Source organism: Lissotriton vulgaris, chromosome 12 (genome assembly GCF_964263255.1).
Source record: "Lissotriton vulgaris chromosome 12, aLisVul1.2, whole genome shotgun sequence".
Taxonomy (NCBI): Eukaryota; Metazoa; Chordata; class Amphibia; order Caudata; family Salamandridae; genus Lissotriton; species Lissotriton vulgaris.
Window position 1 is genome coordinate 297,105,407 of NC_141700.1, and position 23,294 is coordinate 297,128,700.

The 23,294-nt window shown below is 49.6% G+C and overlaps 1 protein-coding gene across 1 annotated transcript in view; it reads right to left on the reverse strand.

Annotated features, from left to right (window-relative positions):
* CENPN (centromere protein N) overlaps nt 1-23,294 on the reverse strand; it is a 334,623-nt gene that overhangs the window by 132,181 nt on the left and 179,148 nt on the right. Inside the window, exon 8 of the mRNA XM_086945091.1 lies at nt 6,550-6,651. Within this exon, the coding sequence (XP_086801217.1) occupies nt 6,550-6,651 (102 nt within the window). The remainder of the gene's footprint in view (nt 1-6,549; nt 6,652-23,294) is intronic.

A 23,294-nucleotide genomic window follows, 5' to 3' on the forward strand; every position in this document is an offset into this window, starting at 1 on the left:
TCAGTTGACATGCCCAGGAGTGCCAGCCTGGGGTCCCTGGGAATGTCCACCTCCAACACCGCCGACAGTTCAGTGAAGACCTCATTCCAATATTCCTGGACCACGGAACAACCCCAAATAATGTGGAAAAAATCACCCAGTGGATGTTGGCATCTTAGGCAGGAGGCATTAGTAGCCCTCCCCATCCGGAAGAGTCTTGTCCTGTCAAAGTAGGCCCGGTGTAGAACCTTGAACTGGATGAGGCGAAGCCTCGACTTTATGGCCACTTCTCGAGGGTGCATGAGGATGAGTTCCCAATCCAGGTTTTCTAGTGTGCCTACATCACCCTCCCATCTCTCCCTCAGGGCCTGTAGGTCTCCCAACATATTGTTTGTCAGTGTTTTATATGTCATGGACACCGCCCCCCTGTGTATCTGTTCCTGGAGCAGGCGTCCCTCGAGTGGCGCATATTGGGGAATGTCAGTAAGGGAGATGTTTTGTGCCCCCCACGCATGCCGTAATTGCAAGTATCTGAAGTATTGGGTGTTATGAAGGCCAAAATCCTGCTGTAGCGCCTGAAAGGTCTTTAGCTCCCCCCTCGCTATGACATCCCCGATCGTAGAGATGCCAATGTCATCCCACTTTTTAAATCCCCTTAGTTTGTGCAGCTCGGCCAGCCAGCTACACGACCACAGGGGGGTTTGACGGGTGGGTCTTTCCTGCCATCCCATTTTTACCGTGGCTCTACACCATGCTGTCAGGGTAATTCTAGTCGCCGGGAGAAGCTTACGTCCTCCCTTCCCTCCGTAGAGGAAGTGGAGCACCGTCTTAGCGCCCCATTTGGATTTTTCCAGTGCATAAGTTGGGTGATCTGCAGGGGCATGTATCCACTCATTAATGGGGGCCAGGTGTTCAGCCCAGTAGTATGCCTCCAAGTTAGGTAGCGAGATTCCCCCGCTGTACTGGTGGCGCTGCAGGGTCGTGAGTGCCACTCGGGGTTGTTTCCCCAGCCACAAGAAGGAGCGGAGGTCAGCGTGGATTTTCGGTATAGTTGGAGTTGGCAGAGGGTAATATTCGTTTTGGAGGGCATATAAAAACTTCGGCAAGAGGATCATTTTATACAGGGCGGCCCTGCCCAGGATGGTGAGTGGAAGCTGTCTCCACCTATCCATCTCCGTCTTCGCTGCCACCAGAACCCTGTCTATGTTATCTGTATATGATCGACGTGCATCTCGGGTGATAAAGACCCCCAGATACCGGAAGCCTTCCGTGGTGTGTAGGAGGTGTTCGGGCAGGCACTCCCCCCTAGGGGGTCATACATGACCGATTTGTGCCAATTAATGGTATGTCCCGCCACTGCCCCGAAGTCCCCCAACTCCTTAAATAGCGCTGGGATAGTCCTAGCCGGGTCCGTGATATACAACAGGACGTCGTCAGCGTAAAGGGAGATCTTCTCCAGTTCCGCGGCCGACTCCCCCCAGTGAAACCCCACCACATCCCGGTTATGCCGAATGCGGATCGCCAGGATCTCAATCGTGAGAGTGAAAAGGAGTGGGGAGAGCGGGCACCCCTGCCGTGTCCCCCGCTCTATCGCAAACTCCCTGGAGAGCCTTCCATTGACCCGCACCTTCGCCCTGGGGTTCGAATATAGCAGCTTCACCCAGCCTAAAAACTTGGGCCCTATCCCAAAACGTTCAAGGGTGCCCATCAGGAAGGGCCAATGCACCGCGTCGAACGCTTTCTCTGCGTCCAAGGAGAGGAACCAGTGGGGTTCATCCCTGTCACAAACTTCCTGGAGCCAATTGTGAGTACGCCGTAGGTTGAGTTTGGTGGCCCTGTCCGGGAGAAACCCAGATTGGTCTGGGTGCACTAGATCTGTAATGACCTGTCGCAAGCGTCGTGCCAAAATGGTGGCCAACAATTTGGTCTCGATATTAAGGAGAGAGATCGGACGATAGGAGGAGCACTCCTCCCTGGGTTTATCCTCCTTGTAAATCGGGACTATGGTGGCTAGGGTCAAATCTGGCGGGAGACGCCCGGCGTCAAACGCCTCGACAAACAATCCCTTCAGGTGGCGGGAGAGGAGGTCCCCCGTCCGTTTGAAAAACTCCGCCGGGAAACCGTTTGGGCCCGGCGCCTTCCCGGGCTTCAATAGCGCTAACGCCGCCGTGATTTCGTCGAGGGATAGGTCGGCTTCCAGAGCCTCGCTATCCTCGGGGGTCAACTGTGGGACCTCCATATCACCCAGGAACGCCTGCACTACCTCCGCGTCCCCGAGGTCTCTAGCCCTATAAAAGTCTTCGAAGTAGGCCGCAAAGGCCTCCGCTATGGAGTCATCCGTGGACGCCCGCGCACCCCCGGGGAGCTCGATCCCGTCCACCCACCTGGCCGCTCTCTCCCGCCTACTCAGCCAGGCCATAAGTTTCCCTGATTTGTCGCCCACATCGTAGAGACGGTGGAGGATGGCCAGTGCCTGCGTGCGTGCCTCATTCGTGGTCAATTCCTTTTAAAGTTTTTGAGCATCTAGCAGTTTCCTAAGGTCTACCTCCCTCTTTGACCTGTGGTAATCGGCCTCCAGAGTCAGTATGGTCGCCTCTTCAGTTGCTATAGCCTCATTACGTTTCCTCCTAGCCTCACCCACCCTGGATTGGAATCGATCCCTCAGGACTGTTTTCATGGCCTCCCACAGTGTAACCCTAGACTGTACCGAGCCCTCATTCTCTGCCACAAACACTCGAATATCTGCCCTGATACCACCCAGAATCTCAGGAGTCTGTATGTCCCATGCCGACATATGCCAGTGAGGCCGTCCTCTCCCCCCACCTCGTCCTATGTGTGCGAACAGTGGGGAGTGATCTGATATGCCCCTCGCCCTATACTCGGCCTGGTCCTCCAATGATAGTTCCTGCCTCGAGGTGAAGATATAATCCAATCTTGAAAAGACTTTATGGGCCCCGGAGAAAAAAGAATATTCGGCCTGCGCGGGGTGGAGCCACCTCCAGACATCAGTGAGGCCGAGTGTGTTCATCTGGCGAGCAAGCGCCGTGTCTGCTGTTACTGTGTGGGAGTTGCTAGACCTATCTCGTGCCGTACACATCACATCATTGAAGTCCCCCCCTATGATTTGCACCGTGTCAGCCGTGTCCAGTAGTATGTTGGTGACCTCCTGCATTGTGCGTGCCTTGAAGCTTGGGTGGGGCATAAACCGATAGCAGCGTATACCCGCGTCTCCTCCAGGTCCCCTGCACCCCTGCAAATGTTCCCTGTGGATCTAACCATGTGCGCGTTACAGTGAAAGGGGTCGTTTTTCTAATGAGTATGGCCGTGCCCCGTGAGTCCATGGTGTACCCCGCATGTGCTAGAACTACGTATTGGCCTCGTGCCAGGAAAGCGCATCTGTTCCCTCTCAAATGTGTTTCCTGAAGGAAGATAACGTCTGGGGCTGCGCGTTTAATGTAGGCCGTGACCAGGCCCCTCTTAATTTTGGAGCCCAGGCCGTTCACGTTCCACGTGAGCGCCTTCACCCCTGGGCCGTCTCGGTCGGTTCAATTAGTGTACCTGCCATTGTGTTGCTCGGTGATCATCCAAGGCCGGGCCCCGGGGCCCGGATGGTAGTAAGTGTGGCCCTCCCCGACTCCGCTGCTTGGTGTCGTGCTGCCCCCCCCCCCCCCCTTCAACAAACCAACACCCCAACACGAGGTAATAACAGTTCCAACAAACCCCCCCCACCCCCACCCCACCTCCCTCCCCTTCCAGCTGCGCCCCAACATGGGGCCATACTATCAATGGGAGCAGGTCAGTCGCCCTCCCGCACATCCCTCCCCAACTCAAACAACAGTCAGAGCGAACTCTGAGGAAGAAAGAGTAAAGTACTTGAGGGGTTTCGTGCCAACTTGCGTGCTCCTAATGCGCCGAGTTGCCATCTCCATCGAGTCTCACATTAGCAATGTTCATGAGTGGGAGTCCTGTGTGTCCGTTGACGGGCCTTGCCCCGACAGATCCAGTTCCATGTGTCGGATCTCCTTGACCAGCGGATGTAAAGATTCTTGCAAAAGTTCCGGGTCCTCAGCTCCGGACGAAGGGCCCTCCGAATCCTCCATGTCGTCCCCTTCCGATCTAGCTCCCCTCCGGGGTGCGCTAGCTCTCGCACCTGTCGTCGGGTCGGGGGACTCCGACCCGCCAGTCCCCCTGTTCTCCGCTCCCCTGGTTCTATACGGAGTCGCCGCGGTCTTGTTTTGGGTCCTCCGGGAGCGTAGTCTCTGGGGCCTGGGCAGTTCCCACCGTGGCTTGTTGCGGGCGGTTTTGTCCATTGCCTCTCGGCTGGCCACATCCCTACTGTTCAGGATGGGGCGCTCCTCCAGCCACTGCCATGCTTCCTCCGGATGAGTGAAAAAGAGCGCCTTGTCCTTGTAAATCACTTTCAGCTTGGCGGGGAACAGAAGCATGTATCTAATTTGGAGGGATCTCAACTTTGCCTTGACCGAGTCGTATGAGCGGCGTTGCTTCGATACCTCCTGGCTATAGTCAGGGAAGATCATGATCGTAGCATTCTCCAGGCGGATCTCCCCCAGAACTCTGGCTTCTCGCAGGATCAGGTCTCTGTCTGCAAAGTTCAAAAAACGGGCGATGACTGGCCGGGGTCGGGCCCCCTCCGGAGGTTTAGCCAAGAGCGCCCTGTGCGCCCGTTCGATAATGAAGCAGGGAGAAAATGGCGCCGTCGGGAAGGTGGTCTTGAGCCAGTTCATCAGGAAGGCCGCCATGTCTTTGCCCTCGATTCCTTCTCTGAACCCCACAAAACGGAGGTTGTTGCGCCTGGACCTGTTTTCCGCATCGTCCACCTTCCATTGAAGGTTACGGTGGGAAGCCTGGAGTTCCGCCACGTCTCTCCGGAGTGCGGTGATCGCCTCGCCATCCTCCTTCAGCCTTTCCTCCGCAGTCGTCACCCTTTCAGATAGGTTTCGGAAGTCCTGGCGGAGCAGAGTCACCTCCGTACCAACCTCGCCGATCTTTGTTTCCAGCGCCGAACGCGACGCTTGTATGTCCGTCCTGGACGCCTGGATGGCCTCCAGCAGTACAGTCATGTCGGGGCGGGAGCCCGGTGGTTCGGCCATTGCCCTCGGGGCTGCAAAGTTGTCCATGGGCCCCTGTTTCAGCGCCCTGGAGGCCATTTCCTTCTTCCCCATGGTCCCCACGCGGACAGGGAAGGGGGGGGGGGGGGGGGGGGGGGGAGCAGCGGGACCCGATCCGTGTGTCCCGAGGGGGGCAGGCGGGGAGCAGACGTTGGGTGGCTCGCCCCGCTCCCAGCCTTCTCCGTCCGTGAGTGCTTCGCACCGGTTGATGTAGATCGGGGAGGTGCTCCGGCCGGGGTGGTCTGGACGTGTCCGGATGTCGTGCAGCTCCCTCGACGTGTCTCTCCTGTCCGACCCCTAGCTCTCCACTGTGTCCCGGCGGGGCGGGATCCGGCCGCAGCACTCACCGCCCGCCGCCATCTTGGCCCCAACGGCTCTCCCGGCCAAATGTCCAACGCGGGCCCGGAATGTCTCCCCGGCTCAGCGTCCCAGGTGCGGATCAGTCAGAGGGTGGTACTGCACGGTCTATCTCCCGGTCTGGCAGCCGCTCGTCGAGCGGTGAGTCCGCGATCTCGCCGTCCTCCGCACCTCGCCGCCGCCATCATGGGTACCCGCTCCGCGGCGTAGCCTCTCCGCACTCAAAAATCCGAGAAAGCCCACACAACCACCCGGATCACTAGCACACTGTGAAACGGAGAGGTTTTTTTGCAGGGTGGTGTGGTTTTCAGGCTCGATGGCAAGGATTAAAGTCGGATTTTGGGGCAACTCGGCCGGAGCTCCGGCGAGGCACGTCTAGTCAGCCATGCCGTTGGCCACGCCCCCGGCATAGGACTTTACTTGATAAGGGACTTTGTGATTGATGTGCTCAGCGTAGAGTCAGATGCAGGTTCATTTTGTTGGACAATTGGAAGACTCATTTATGCATACAGTGGTCTTTGAGATGTTCCCTGCCGCCCAGTCCCCCCGATGTTTCCATCATAAACTTTAGCATTTGCTAGACAGCAGCAGACTCGTCATCTGACTGATAACCAATTAATCATGTCCTTGACACTCAAAACCATTTAACAGACAATTTCTATGGAGCACAAATAAATTATGCCAAAAAGAATTATTGTAATAACAATGTAGGAATGTCGTAATCCATTCAGGAATGTTTCTAAAAGGCAAGAAGGGGGAAACTGAATTTGGGTGTTACAGAATAGCATTGCTGCAAGGCTATCTCCAATAATATTTTACTATTAAATAACCCCCCCCCCCCTGAGAAGATGTATATTTTGTCATCTACTGAACAGCTGAAAAACTATTCTGGAATAGAAAAAAACAGAAACTTATCTTAAAGTACCAGTTGGATGATGTTGCCTCTGTGAAATGGCTTATAAAGTATCACATATGTCAACTCTTTAATGGTAAAAACCACACATTTATGCAAGGAAAGAGGCGACAAAGCCAAATGTGTATTTTAGGGGCTATGCCCCCTAAATAGTTTGCCTTGGTGTCTCACCTGATGGTATCGTTTAAAGACAATCTGTTTAAGGGAATCCAAACAACGACTGCTGAGTTCCATCTCTTGGATCTGGCTGTATTTTGTAGCAATCACCAAAGCCTTGTAAACAAAAGTAAAAAGTAAGTTGCTTGTAGTCCTAACTCTCAATTATGATCATCTTAATTTAAGTCAAACACAGAGACGGAATAATCCCACCCACTTTGATTGGATCCGGTTGCCTTTTTACAAGCTATTATCTCTTTGGCAAATATAATGGTATATTGAAAACCAGCAGTGGCAATCGCAAAAAGTCTGGGTTTGAAAGTGCATGCTCAATCGTTGATAGCATGTCATCATACATGCAAGGCACACTCTCTCGCTCATCATTGTCTCTAACCATCGACATAACCACAATAAAACAGACACAAACAAAAAATGTAAGATACATTAAAAGACTAAGAAAAGAAAAAAAATATGCAGCTTAAAAATGGTAAGCATTTGCTTAAAAGAACAAAATTAAACTCGCATCCGGCTGACATGTTGAGAACCAACATGTTGGCCATTTTGATAATCAAATTTTATTGAAATGTTTGGTACAAGAAATTTCATTGGTAACAAGTCACACATCATAGTTAAAAACCCCCTTCCCTCCCCGATGACAACACAATTCATAGTAGTCTTTTTTGACTAAGGAAATAGTCCCCTCACATCACACCGACATATCGGGCAAGGGCCCATCAGGATGGAAGCAGGCCAAACCATTTGCCCCACACTTTGTTGTTGAACATCTCTGGACATCCCCGGGCCTCAAAGAGGGATTCCTCCTGCACCCCACACCAGTCCACACCTCTCCTTCACTTCTGCAGTACTGGCGCCTCAGCTTGGGACCATCTAGCCGCTATATCTCGCTTCGCCACTGCCAACGCTGTTCCCAGAAAGCACTTGTCAGCCCGGGAGCCATCCAGGCCGTCGAACACTCCCAGTAGTAAGTGTCTCGGATCATGGGGAACAAGCTCACGTTCTGGCAATGGGACAGGGACAAAAACCAGGTAAGTATTGCGTCCAGTTCCCTGAACCAGCTGCTCGAGAGGTGGACCGAGGTGTTCTGGAAAATGTAGAGAAAGCGGGCGAGGATCATCATTTTAAAAAGGGCACTCCTGCCCAGCGGGTTAAGGGGAAGGGACTGCCAGTTCCTAAGATCGGTTTTCATCCGGGAGACCAGGGGGGCAACATTGAGGGCCCATTCCAGCTCCGGCAGGAGGGACACCCACACTCCCAGGTACTTGAATGATTGCCTTCGGAGGGGGATCACCGCCTGCCAGTCGAAGCATGCTCGGGTGGGGTGAAGAGGAACTAAGGTAGACTTCGTCGGGTTGAGACGAAGACCCGAGACCTGTTCAAAGTCTGACAAGGGTGCCCCTCCGGATTGGGAATGGCTCAAAAATCGCACCGTTGACGAGTACACGGGCTCCAGGGCTGTTATAAAGAGTCTTGACCAGGCGGCAGAAGGGAGGGACGAAACCCATTCGTTCCAGAACATCCCTTAAATACCCCCAGTCCACTGTGTTAAAGGCCTTTTCAAAGTCAACGAGAAGCGCCAGGTACGGGGACAACCGGTCTTGGTGGGCCAACGTCAGGTGGAGGCGACGGATGCAATGGCGGGTGCCCCTGGCCGGCACGAAGCCGCATTGGTCAGGGTGGACCAGGTCTTGTAGGAGGGGCCAGAGTCGCTGGGCTATTGCAGTAGCGAAGATTTTAATTTCGGTGTTTAGCAGCGAAATAGGGCGGTAATCAGAGCAGTTTAGGGAAGGCGTTTGTGTCTTCGGGATGACCACAATGGTCGCCACGTCAGACTCAGATGGGAAGGACCCGCCTTCAACCACCTGGCGGAAAAGCGCCATCAAGTGGGGGACCAGGTCATCACGGAACACAGAGTAGTACTCCTGGGGTAATCCATTGGGTCCGGGCGTTTTGCCGGAGTGCAGCAGAGTGATAGCCCCATGAATTTCTTCTGGGGTGAGAGGGCCGTCTAAGGTGTGTGTCGTTTCTCGGGGGAGACTGGGAAGGCAAGTTCCAGATCCCTCCAACAATTCAGTGAGGGAGGCTCTGGGGGGGGGACGTGCCGCATAATACTGAGCAAAGGTTTACACAATAGCCCGCGATGTCACCTGGTGAGTCCCACTGACCGTTCGGATCTCTGGAATGATGCCATGGTCTCAAGGGTAGGATATGAGGTTGTGGAGCAATTTGCCATTCTTGTCCACCAGCCGTAAATACGGGGCACGGAGGAACGCCATAACATTTTGGCCGACTTCAGGGAGAGCCGCCGAATCTCATCGCAGACAAGCACCAGCTTCCTAGAGGATTCAGCGTTATCATTGGCCAGTTGAGCCTGTTCCAGACGAACCGCTCGGGATTCCAGCTGCATCAGTTGGGTAACTTGCGCCGCGCGTTTGGCGTGCACTAACCCCATTGGCCACCCCCGAACCACCGCCTTGCCCGCTTCCCAGAGCGTTCCCTGCGAAGGGACCGATCCAGTGTTAGCGGAGAAGTAATGGCGGAGCACCTGGTCAAGGGCCTCCACCAAATCTGAGTCTTGCAAAAACCATGTGTTTACTCGCCAGGTTGTCTTAGGGCCTGCGGAGGAAGATCCGATGTGGAGGGAAATGGGGGAGTGGTCGGAGATTCCACTGGGGAAGGTCTCTACCCCCGACACCAGCTGGCAATCCAAGGCAGGCATCAGAATTAGGTCTATGCAGGAATGGGTATGGTGGGCGGCTGACATGTGTGTTTATATTGTGCCTTTCGGGGATTCCACACTATCCACACATCGCAAAAACCCATTGCTGAGGCCCAGCCTACGAGGCTCTTCGCGGAGGTCAACCGATGTGCCGTAGGCGAGCCAGTCACGTCCCTAGAGGGTTGTAGGACTGCATTAAAGTCCCCCCCGACGACAGTAAGGCCTTGGGGTAGAGAGGAGACCACCTACGTGAGGCACCGAAGGGTGGATGACAAGAGCGCCGGGGGGACATAGGTGCAAAGGAGGTTCACGGGGCTAATGAATCTTCAAAATGAGAGCAGGGCGTCCCCACGAGAAGACAGTCTAGGACTGTGTATCACACCTAGTTCCTGGAATCTAGGGTGAGTGTTCCATTTATCAAGACGCAACTTTATAAAGCATGCCAATAATCTGGCGGGAAAGGTAAAGTTACAGTGATTCGTGCTTAATTACTATCCGTGTATGATCAAAAAGAGCAATGTATATTTACTTTTCTAGTTACTAGTATCCCTAAAGATGCCGACTGTTATTGAAAGGGGACTGTTGTCTCACCATATAATCAACATTAGAAATGACAGTTTTCTAGTAATACCCACAATGAACAAAAGGCCTAGTTTTCAAAGAACATGTACATAAGTCAATGTCTTCAATAAATGTTAAAAAAAAAGGAAAAGTTTACCACACCATGAGTTACTCTGTTACACATTTATTATACATACAAATTTAAAATTCCATCATTACAAAGTATACAATTAATCAAGAAAACAATGTTAATACATTTGCATAAAAAACAATTAAAAACAAAGAATCACAGGTCGACGCGGCGTTTCGGTTTCTTGTATTTCTACCTTCTTCAGGACAGATTCTACATGAATTTAAAAAGAAATTTAAAAAAAACAGAGTTACTCTACGTTGCATTGGTGCAGACCATTATGTGTACATAGTTATGAGTAATCATGAACTAATTAACTGAAACTTCATTTTTAGGCATCTCTAGTCCAAACAGACCTTATTCCATCCCCCAGACTTTTCTATTCCATATTGCTGGTGGTGTTTACACACAGTTAGGTTTGAAAACCTCATGCTTGTTATTCTAAAAAACATTAGTTTAAGAACACATATCGACCATGTCTTTACTATTCATACACTTCGTACAAAACTAGTGGTGTTTACCTCTCCCATGGACTTTATAGTCCAATGCTTATGAAGCCCACAAGGAGCAACCCTATCAATACAATCTAAATAATTGTATATCTATTGCATACCTTAAAACAAGTGGAGTAAATTTCCCCACCAGACAGTACTTTCTGTTCAAAACCTTGTTGCCGTCTGATTTTTTGGATTGACAAAAACCTATAACTAAACAATTAAAATACTTCCCAGGGTCATTGAAGAAACCCATAAAGGAGAATACGGTGGCTCCTCCTGGTAGTCGAAGACCAAGCGTGCAAAGTGTTAATATAAGGTACATAATAAAATTCATACACTATACCTGGAGGTATGAATTTACCACAAACCTCTCGTTTATTCTATAAGAATGTCCATTGCGACATATAGATATAAATCATTAATGTGCTACCGTTACATTGAATTTATTCTATCCAGAGGTAATACTATACCTGGAGGTATGAATTTACCACAAACCTCTCGTTTATTCTATAAGAATGTCCATTGCGACATATAGATATACATCTTTAATATACAAAATCATTAATGTGCTACCCTTACATTGAATTTATTTTATCCAGAGGTAATACACCGAACAAAAACCGAAAATAAGCCCAGAAATCAGACGGCAACAAGGTTTTGAACAGAAAGTACTGTCTGGTGGGGAAATTTACTCCACTTGTTTTAAGGTATGCAATAGATATACAATTATTTAGATTGTATTGATAGGGTTGCTCCTTGTGGGCTTCATAAGCATTGGACTATAAAGTCCATGGGAGAGGTAAACACCACTAGTTTTGTACGAAGTGTATGAATAGTAAAGACATGGTCGATATGTGTTCTTAAACTAATGTTTTTTAGAATAACAAGCATGAGGTTTTCAAACCTAACTGTGTGTAAACACCACCAGCAATATGGAATAGAAAAGTCTGGGGGATGGAATAAGGTCTGTTTGGACTAGAGATGCCTAAAAATGAAGTTTCAGTTAATTAGTTCATGATTACTCATAACTATGTACACATAATGGTCTGCACCAATGCAACGTAGAGTAACTCTGTTTTTTTAAAATTTCTTTTTAAATTCATGTAGAATCTGTCCTGAAGAAGGTAGAAATACAAGAAACCGAAACGCCGCGTCGACCTGTGATTCTTTGTTTTTAACTGTTTTTTATGCAAATGTATTAACATTGTTTTCTTGATTAATTGTATACTTTGTAATGATGGAATTTTAAATTTGTATGTATAATAAATGTGTAACAGAGTAACTCATGGTGTGGTAAACTTTTCCTTTTTTTAACATTTATTGAAGACATTGACTTATGTACATGTTCTTTGAAAACTAGGCCTTTTGTTCATTGTGGGTATTACTAGAAAACTGTCATTTCTAATGTTGATTATATGGTGAGACAACAGTCCCCTTTCAATAACAGTCGGCATCTTTAGGGATACTAGTAACTAGAACAGTAAATATACATTGCTCTTTTTGATCATACACGGATAGTAATTAAGCACGAATCACTGTAACTTTACCTTTCCCGCCAGATTATTGGCATGCTTTATAAAGTTGCGTCTTGATAAATGGAACACTCACCCTAGATTCCAGGAACTAGGTGTGATACACAGTCCTAGACTGTCTTCTCGTGGGGACGCCCTGCTCTCATTTTGAAGATTCATTATCCCCCCAGTCCCCTATTAGTCTGTGTGGGGTCCTCCTTTTCTTTTTAAGGTTCACGGGGCTACCCTCAACCATCCCCGACACGGCCACAAATGTCCCCTGTGTGTCAGCAGCGACGTAGACTACGGTAAAGGGGAGCCCCCGTCTCAGAAGGATGGCCACCCCCCGGGAACCTCAAGCAAAGCCGGAGTGCCAGACCCGGTAAAACCCGTAGCAGGCCAGGAAGTGGCACTGGGAACCCAGGAGATGTGTTTCCTGGAGAAGCAGGGCATCGTGCATGCGTCGGCGGGCCGCTCGGAGCACTGCAGTACGTTTAATGCGGTCCAGGAGGCCATTCACATTCCAGGAAAGGATGTGGAGGGGCTTGTTATTAGTGTGGGTCATGTGTGAAGGTGAGGACTTGCATGAAGCAAGTGGGCAAGAAGGACCCCTTACAGTCAGGGGGAAGACTGCAGCCGGGTCCGGGGCACCAGGGCATAATTGATGGAGACAGGGGTGTGCGTGACAGCTGAAGAAGATAGCAGGACATGTGACTACCAATGGTAACAGAACACGGCGGCCCGTAGGCGGCCAAAACCAACAAACTCCCAGGAGACAACAGTCTCTCCCCCTTCCTTCTCCCCCCCAATCTCCCCACCCTATACTTCAGAACGGGAAGCATCTGTCGCCCGAACAAGTCACTAACACCTCACAGGGAGGCAAACAGTTAAACTAAAACGGTTAGCAACCACAAGAGTGGTATATGGCTGAGTCGGACCCCCTCCATGTGTTCGGATGAAATATTAACAGCAAGTTACATGAAAAGGAGAAGAAATGTGCATCTGTGGGCTAAAGTGTTCGAACTCAGGATTACATTAATGTGAATACCCCAACAGACCAGACTGGCGAGCTGGTTCATAAAGACAAAGGCATGCTCGTTGATGAGGAGCCCCCGGTTGGAGCCCCAGGCGCAGGTGGCAGCATCACTCATGACTCGGTGTCTACATCAGAGCTGCGGATCATAGGGCTCCCGGACAAGTCGGAGTCCGACCTGGCCCGTCTGAGTTCCACTGGGCCCGGGGACGTTGCCCAGGTTGATCAAGGAGGAGGCCGAAGGCGGAGGAGCAGGGCCACGCTCCTGGGTCTCGGCCGAAGATTGTTGGGTGCGTGCCTCTGGTGACTGGGAGCCACCACCCCGGCGACCGACCCTCCTCCGGGATCCGATCCGACGCTGCCTGGGTTTTGGCGCAGTCTGGATCGCTTGCACCGGGGCTCTCTGGAAAGGAGAAAAAGGGGCCGCTCCTCCGTGAGCCAGGTCCATGCGGCTTGGGGAGAATCAAAGAAGAAGGTCTTGTTCTGAAAGATCACTTTAAGCCGGGCCAGGGAGAGTAGCCCGTAGCGAGGGCCCAGCGCCCTCAGTGTTTGCTTAACTTCGTCGTATGAGCGGCGCTGTGACAACCTCCCTAGAGTAGTCCGGGAACACCATGATCCTGGATTCTTGGTGATGTAGCGGCCCCAGCTCTCTGGCTGCCCCTAGGATGGCGTCCCTATCGCGGAAGTTTACAACACGGAGGATGATGGGACGAGCAGGGGCGCCAGGTGTCTGGGCAAGGGAGCGATGAGCTCACTCCACCGCAAACCAGGGGGAGAGTTTCTTCTCCTTTGGCATCCAGGAGCGGATCCAGGTCTCCATAAAGGCGGCGGTGATGTCCTTCTCCACCCCTTCCGGGAAGCCCAGGTTGTTTTCAGCATCCTCGGCCCGGTGGTGGAGCTCCGAGGTCTGCGACTGGAGACGGGCCATTTGAGACTTGAGGATAATGACGTCATCTTCCACTGTGGAGATACAGGACTCAGCCTCGGTGATACGTTCTGTGGCCTTGCGAAGGTCCTGGCGGTTGAGGGCCACATCAATCCGCACATCCCCGATTTTACTTTCAACTGACGCTTGAGATGTGTTGATCGCTTGAAGCATGGCCGAGAGGTCCCCTCCGACTGAGCCCGGGCCGGACGCCACCCCGCCACAGGGTCCCCAATCCGATTTCGCAACCTGCTCCATCGTTGTTTGGGTTGTGGGGCCAGAGGCTGGGGGGGGCGCGTAGTTTGCCCATAGTTGTATACAGTCAACCAGCACGAGCGAGGGGGGATGGGGTGGAGTTCCCAGCAGAGCCCTAGCCACCCGATATGATGGCCGATCCGTCCCCCAACATCCAGTCCGTCTATAACAAAGTCCTCCTGGTGGGCGCTCGGGTGGGGGGGGCACCTCTCAATGCGTTGGTCGGTCCGCCCAGGGCCAGAGTACAACCCAATACCCCACACCAGGTATGATGGCGCCCCCCAGACAGGAAGGTCACTGGGTCCGACCACCCCCAGGCTCAGCGGTGGGTACAGGGCACGTTGCACCTCTCCACGGGCACACTGCTCTGGGCAAACCAGAACCCCGACGGCCCTCCCCGGGGAGCTCACCTATGCCTCAGTTCCACGTGCCCGGTCCAGATATCAAGATTCAGGCGCTCTCCGCCGCCACCCACGGCCTCCAGGTGATGCTCAGTTCTCTACAGGGGAGGGGCACCTGGGGCACATTCCATCCACGTCAGGGCTGGGGGATCGGAGAGCCCGCCGCGCGGGGGTTACAGAAGCAGAATCAGCGTGGGGGCCCAGGCTCCGGGGCAGATCTTGCGGGCTCAGACTCACAACCCCCCCCCACGGGCACCCCCCGTTATTGCGGCAACTCCAGCCAGTTCGGTGAGGCTGACCTGTAGCCGGCAAATTCCACCACCTCACAAAGTCTCTGGAGAACCAGCGCCACCGTCCCCAGGCCCTCTGCCCCACACAGGCGGGGGGGGGGGGGGAGGGGGAGAGGGGGCCGATGGTACCTCCGCTCATAGGGATAAGGAGCCACAGGCCTCCCAATGGGCCATAGTCCTCCACAGGGGTCTCAGGGTTCAGGCGGATGGTGGCAGGGCCAGCGGGCCGAAGGGAGCGCCTCATCCCCCAGGAGCTCCTCACCGCAGCGGCGTCCCTCACTCAGGCTCGTAGTTCCACCTCCCCTGCAGCACACGCAGTCCCCTCATTTCCTTGCCGGGCCAGCCGACACCGCCCCATCGCAGCAGACTCAATCAGCCACTTTAGGGTGGGCCCAGGCCCGGCGGACCCTCGTGTGCAGCCCGTGGCCTCGAGGAGTGCAGGTGACGTCCCTCCACACCGGCCCTCAGCTCTCTCGGCCAGTGCAAGGCTCCGTGGCAGCCAACGGCCGCTGTGCCCCAATCCCAGCCACCGGCAGGTGGGAGGGGGGGGGGGGGGGGGGGTTGGGGGTTGGGTGGGTGTCGGGTCAGGACCACAGGGAAATAAGCACCCGGGCTCCGGCCCGCGCTACCTGGGGGCTGCCATTTTGTTGAAGTCAGGCCTCTGGCAGGAATGTGCAGAACTGGGGGAAGGAAGCTCTGGAGCGGCCCCAAACGGACATCGGGGGATAGCGGACCGCACCAGGAGCCGAACTCGGCAGGTAGCTGGTAGAAAGACAGGCTGTTAGTGGTGGATGGCGGGCGGATGACAGAGGGGGTCCAGGAGCACTCTCCGAGTGCGACCGCCATCTTGACGCGCAGGCCACGCCCCCCCATGTTGACCATTTTGAATGGTAAAACTAAGGACAATACTATTCCATCGTTGTCGCCTGGTTGAAATACAGTGACTGTGTGGGATGCGCAGCAAAGCAGATTAAATGAGCGCAAGGCAAGCAGCCTGTTAGCATTGTCTGGGGAGCTGTTGTATGCTCTAAAGATAAAAATAAATTACAAAGTGACAGGAAATCAAAGGGGACATGTAAAGGAGACATTGGAGAAAATGAACGACTGCCCACCACCCCTGGGACTGAAATGCACTCAATTTCCAAACAGATCTGCACATGTGATCAAACACATGCCTTCCCTATGGCAACAGATTAAAGGCTGAAGTTGGTTGACTTATTGCAGCGGGATATATACGATTTCATGGATTTAAATATTGCTTAAGGGACCAAAGCCAGAAGAGGCATTAACACTGTGCAATAACAACACATGCTTAAATGACCTAGGGCTTCAACATTTACTTTTCATAATAAATTAGACCTACTGTCTTAGCCAGAATTTAAAATAATAAATAGATCAGATGTTTGGCATCTGAAATAACTTTTTCCAGTGAGCCAATCAGGTCTACAGCTTTTATAACTGGCTTGTTACTATAACCAACTCAGACATACTGTATTGAGCACAAGCTTGCCCACAAAGCAACCACCTGGTAAGCCATTTTAAAATTGGAGTTTTGAAAACAATATAACATCCATTCTAATAGGTCTTAATAAGAGTTATCATAACGCAGCACAAACACCAAAGCCCTTTCCTATTATGGTAACCTTGAATTCCATTTAACAGAACACCTGCCTAAGAGTTCAGTAGAGGGTAATAACAATCCACGTATAAGTCAGTCTTTTGATGCTTTCATGGTTTTTAAATTAACAGAATAAAGTATTTTTGACTGACTGACTGAAGTCTGTCTTTTATTTTAATCTTTATTGTTGCTTAACATTAAGACATACAAACAATATATATCTAGTCTGGTATACGCAATCTAAGGGGCGACAATACAGCCTTTATCACATATTGTAAAAAGAGTAACAACCAACAGCTACCTATCTACCATCATCATTTTGTCTTTATTTCGGCAAATCGCCATAAAAGCACAAAAGTCATACTGCACCAATACAATAAAAAACATTAAAAATCTCAATAAATAATTAAGAAACCCAAAGAGGGCGACGAAGTAGCGGAATATGGGAAATAACCTTCCATAGTAAGAAAAAAAAAAGCGTCAAATAGATAAAATACATACATATTGACAACAGTCCAAATACATACTAAACACAGCACACAGTTCTTAAAACACAGCCCATTTGCATACACACATGAAGTGTGCCAGTCCTCTGGGCCAAATCTAATGATAGGAGAGAAGCCCATTTCTGTCTATGTCTCCACATGTACAATAAGACCCGGGAGACAGCAAATACAATGTGCTGGGCTGTATTAGATTTAAGTATTCTTAATACAGTTCTATAGTCCCTGACACCCGAATTGCGACACAGCAGCACAAGTCATACTCTCCTGTAATCGTGGTACTCCATGCAAAAGAGCAAAATGTGATCTATGGATTCCTTTGTCTCTGGGCAAAAGGGCATCTCATCTCCGATTCAGAAAGGGAACGCTGCCATCTCACGGTAAACGACTGAAGTGGCAGCAACCCTATTCGGAACTTAATATACAGTGTTCTAGCGTCAGGCGGCTCAATTGCATCAATGTACACTTCCGAAGAGTGGGCATCCTTGAACTCCAAAAAAGAAGAGGTCAAGAAGCCCAGCCTGCCGAGCCTTCCGGGCACAATCACAGATTCTCACACCCTATCTCACTCAGCCAGCGTTTGATAAACCCCAACCAATGGATCCTGGCGGTCCCAGAAGGTTTTAAGATTTCTTCTAAACGTCTCTGATAAGACACTAGTTCTGAGGAGGACCAAATCCCCCTCCGGTACATCAGAGGTCTTAGCCTTTTTCTGTGGTTGAGAGATCAAATGCCAAGGTCAAATCAAAGGGGGACAAGTGTGCTACTAACTGGAAGGTTGCTGAGTAGTCATAAAAGTTCTCCACCATATAATGACCTTCCTCCCCCAGTGCTTGTAGATTTGCAGGGCAGAGGTTAACATATGAAAACTAGAGCCCTACACAACCCTCAAGATACCTCCTGTATAGTGCTCCAATCTAAGTTTGCACTTCTGGATCGGAGTAGACCAGCCAAAATTTAGGGTGTACCCCAAATATTCAAAAGTGCAGACTCTCTCCAATGGGACACCATTAAAAACTGGGTGCGGCCGAGTAGTTTGGAAGGGATTTAAGGTCATAGGTTTTATTAAGGTTGATCAATAGCACACTCTGCCTGCAGGAGATACCAAACGGACTGAGCAGATTTTGGATTCTCATGGGGGACTTCAATATAACCAAGGTGCTGACTACGAAGAGGAGTGCAGGGACCTTCCTTCTAGTCAGACTCTGGACATTGTGCTTACATTGCTCCAGATGGGCAACCAAATCATTAATGAATAACAAAAGCATGGTTGGGGCTAATGCTCACCCTTGTCTAACACCCAGACACTCTGGAATGGGGTCTGTCATCCCACCCGGAGGAGTCACACCTAACCTGGACATAATTACTCATGTGAAGCCAACCAATGACATTAACTAAGTATTTAGGAACACCCCTGTTGGTCAGAACTTCCCACAGGCCTGCTTAAGGACAAGATCAAATGCAATCGAAGGTATGCAATCGAAGGTCGACAAAAATTATGTATAGTCGGTCACAACTCAAAGTGACATATTTCCAATGTACGAATCCCAATTGGAGGACTTGGTTGATGGTGCTAATCCTTGCCCTGAACCCAGTTTGAAGAGGAGTAAGTACGCCTGCGTCCTCCATCCAAGCTTTTAGTCGAGCCAGTACAATTTGACTGAATAGCTTCTGAGAGTTGTCAGTGAGGCTTATGGACCTATAGTTCGATGGATGGAACCTTAAGCACTTTTTATAGATTGGAATAATATCAGCCCTGCCCATGCCTGTGTCATGCATATCCCATCCATTATGGTATTGAAAAAGAAAGATAAAGCAGAGGCCCAAGATTTCCTCCTCAGCTTTATATGGATCCCCTGTACCTTGTCCAGCCCAGGCGCTATCCCTGGTATATTCCAATCTAACTCCTTAATAACTTCACTCGCGATGACAGGACAAGTAGCACAATCAGCCAGACTAGATGGAACCACCCTGATCAGGACACTGGATGGACAACCTGCCTCTCCCAATACTAAAAGATCATACATACCACCTTCACAGCCGGACATGGCTGTGCCCAACGGCGTACCTCTAGTCTAGGCCCGCTACAGACTCATTCAGCCCAGGATCACTCAAATATAGACCTGAGAAATGGTCAACTTAGGCAGAAGCCATTATATCACAAGACAATGGGGCAGTAGTTTCTAGACCTTATTAGACAGAAGGAGTGATCTTTCCCTTTTACTGCGAGCAGTAGTGCCCCCCATTTGGCCATTTCATGCTCTAATTTAGCCTGGTCTAATGTGGCATTTCGAAAGCCCTGGCTTCCTGAATTTAGTCTCTAATCCCGCCTTTACTGGCAGCCTTCAGGGAGTTCCTAAGTAACCTACAAGCCTGGGTGTACCAATGGGCCGTATGGCCTTCATTAGAGAGGGACCGTGCGTCCACTTAAAATGGTCACTTAAGGAGCAAAAGGATTATGTTACTTACCCAGTAAGCATCTGTTCTTGGAATGTAGGGCTGTATATTCACATGCTTTGCATATTCCTGCCATCTAGTGTTGGGTCCGGATGTATGCAAGTTGCTTTTAACCAAAAAGGTATTCTAAGTCACGAGGTAAGGTGACTCCTCTTTTCGGTGATAGTGCGCATGGGCATCAACTTCATTGTTAGAGATTGTTTTGCTCGTAAGAGGGCGAGAATGGAGTAAGTGAGTGTAGTACAGAGATGTCCATACGTATGTTAGGTAGTTAATGAAAACTGAAACAACTACAGGTGCCAAGGGAGCTGGGCGGGCACATGTGAATCTACAGCTATACATGCAAAGAAAAGATGCTTAATGGATAAGTAACATAATCCATTCGAGGCATGTGTTCTGTAGGTACACATGCTTTGCATAGACTATATAGCAGTATTCTCCCAAAGGGGTGGCTAACCAGTAGATGTTGCAGTTGTTTGAAAGAAGTGTCATGGCACTGCTTGCGCTACAATGGCTTGTTGGTGGGCTAACACATCCACACAATAGTGTTTGGTAAATGTCTGTGGTGTGGACCATGTGGCTGCCTTACAGATGTCAGCTATAGGAATGTTTCCTAAAAAGGCCCCATATTTGAGAGAACAGTGCCTTTAGGATGCATAAAGTTCTTTTAGCCTTAACATAAAGTTCTTTTAGCCTTAGCATAGCAAGTCTGAATGCATTTAATAATCTATCTCGAAATGCCAGATTTAGAGATAGGATTGCCTTTGTGAGGGGGCGCAAATGCAACACAGTTGTTTTGTCTTACGAAATTCTTTTGTCCTTTCAATATAGTACAATATCGCTCTTCTGAAATCAGGTGTGTGAAGAGCTCTTTCTGGACAGAATCAGGTTGAGGGAAGAACACGAGTAACTCAAATGATTGGTTAAGATGAAAAGAAGAAACTACTTTAGGGAGGAATTTTGGATTAGTGCGAAGAACAACTCTCTCTTTATGAAGTTGAAAGTGTTCTTCTAAGGTTAATAATGCCTGTAGCTCACACCAACTTTCCCTAATGAACTGATAGCAATGAGGAAGGCAACCTTCCATGAAAGGAAATGTAAAGGACAATTGTGTAATGGTTCAAAATGTGGACCCATCAGTCTTGTAAGCATAATGTTGAGATTCCAAAACAGGTGCTGGGGGTTCTCCTGGTGGCATTCTTTTAAAGCCCTCTATAAAGGCTTTAATTACAGGAACTTTGAACAGAGATAAATGCTGTCTCTTTTGTAAATATGCGGCTACTGCTGCAAGGTGCAATCTAAGGGATGTTTAGGCTAGACCAGCTTGCTTTAGATGGAAAAGAGAACATATAATGGTTTGTACAGAAGCATCTAGAGTATTAATTTAGTTGTTACAATAGACAACAAATCTTTTCCATTTAGCTGCATAACAAGCTCTGGTAGTAGGTTTTCTTGCTTCTTTAAGAATAGTCATTCAATCTGGTGGCATATTTAAGTATCCAAACTCTGACTTCAGGAGCCAAATCGCTAAGTTGAGCTCCTTTGGGGTTGGGTGCCCGATTTCTCCATGGTTCTGAATTAGAAGGCTGGAATGGAGATGTGGCTTTTGATGGAACCACTGATTGCTCCAAGAGTGTGGTGAACCACGGTTGACGAGCCCATGTGGGAGCAACTAATATTAGAATGAGGGTGTTTGCCTAAGCTTCCAAACCAGAAAGAGCAGTGGGAGAGGCAGACCAACTCATCCATAGAGCATTGCCTTTGGATAGAGGGTGTGGGAACCTGGAGGCGAAGCTTGGGCATTATGTGATGTCTACTGTGGCAAACAGACCTATTTGTGGTAATTCATTTTTTCTGAAGTATGGAAGGCGAACTTGGGGATGAAGTTCCCACTCTTGTATTTGTTGTCTCCTTCTGCTGAGTAGGTCGGCAATTTGATTGTTCACTCCTGGGAGATGGTCTGTGAGAAGATTAATTTTGTAATGGATTGCCCAACACCAAATAGTCTGAGAGAGGCGTGACAGTTGTAGTGTGTGTGCTCCCCTGTTTTTAGTACATAGTACATAGCGGTCATGTTGTCTGTGTGAACTAAGACAACCTTGCCTGTGAGGGGAGGCTAGAAATCCTGCTAAAAGTTCTAGGTAGTTGATGTAAAGACACTTGCGTTTGTTGTCCCCAAGTCCCTGAATTGTGTAGTTGTGGAGATTGGCACCCCTACCTGTGAGAGCTGCATCTGCAGATTGCACGATCTGTGGAACAGGGTCTATGAAGTGCCGCCCTTTTGATAAATGTGGTGTGTTACACCATTGCAGAGAGCGTGGGTGTAGCTGTCTACCAACACTAAATCTGTTAATTGACCCAGTGACTGATTCGACTGGCATGCTAAGCATGTAGTCTTGCAGGAGGCACTATTGCAATGCATGATGGCATCATTCATAGCAGTTGTATGAACGTTCTGGCTGGTAGGTATTGGTTAGCCTGAAACTGTAATATCAGACTTTGAATATTTTGAATTCTGGCTGCATTGGGAGAGGCTAGATCAGTAAGAGTGTTGAGAGTTGCTCCTAGACAGGACTGTATTTGTAAAGGTTGAAGATCAGACTTTTGTGTATTGACCGTAACACCCAACTGGTGAAGTAGGTCTAACGTAATCAGAGTGTGTTGCAAACACTTCTTGTGTGTGCTGGCTTTAAGAAGCCAATCGTCTAGATAGGTAATGTAAATGTAAATTGATATTTGTATAGCGCACTACTCACCCGCAAGGGTCTCAAGGCGCTTGTACGAATACCGCTGTGGAACCCATCCTGGCTTTCCCTGTGAGGCGGCCACTCCTGGGTACCCCCAAGGTGGAGGCCAGGCATCCTTAGCGTTGTGGGGGCCGTTGTGGAGATTAAGCAAGCTATTGCCCAGAGTTGCAGAGTGGGACTCCATGATTGGAATAGGCACCGAGGCGAGAATTATCAGTTCCGTGGAATTTTGAGCCCAAGACCCGCCGAGGCGGGGAATTGAACCCTGGTCCCGGGCTAAACTTCTGCATCACGGTCTGCCGCTCTAACCATTGAGCCACACTTCTCCATAGGGGAAGACTTGAATCGGTTGCCTTCTGAGACGACCATAACTGCACTAGAACTTTGTTTAAGGTCAATGTATATATAGCATATATGTGGATGAGCAGTCTATATAGTAAGCTTTTTATTAAGTTGTTGAGTTGGGCAAGAGCCGTAACCCACAAGATACTTATATCATAAATAAAGGTTTTTACCAGAAACATGATACAAGATTATTAGTCCATGCACAAGGAAAACCCCACTGAACACATTTTTTTATTATTAACACTTGTTTTGCCGAGTCATTTGATCTTGCAGTCTGAGACAATCAGTAGGTCTGTTATGGTAAAAATAGCAATAAAAAATGTGAATTTGTTTGGTATACCTGCTCCAAATAACGTATTAGGCCATTTACATTCTCTCATTGGTATCTACCTGCAATCTCATCCAGAAGCCAACTGGCCAACAGATGCCACAGACATAACCTGTAAGTGGCCCGTGGTAGTCTTCCGATCTCCTACATAAATCCACCAACAAACTGCTTTAGAACGAGAGCCAATGCGGCGGTGAGGTATTTGGCACATTATACACCAAAGAGCTAAAAAATAAAATGTGTCTTATTTTGATGTACTGTTTTCAAAAACACTTTAGTATTTGGGTGGGACAGGTGGAAACAGTGGAGAGGAGGCCGTATTGGTATAATATTGGGGTGTCTTTATTCCACAAAGAAAAATGACTTCAGTCACACAAGTAAGAATTCCATCACTCTGGTCTTCTTCTACATGTTCCTACACT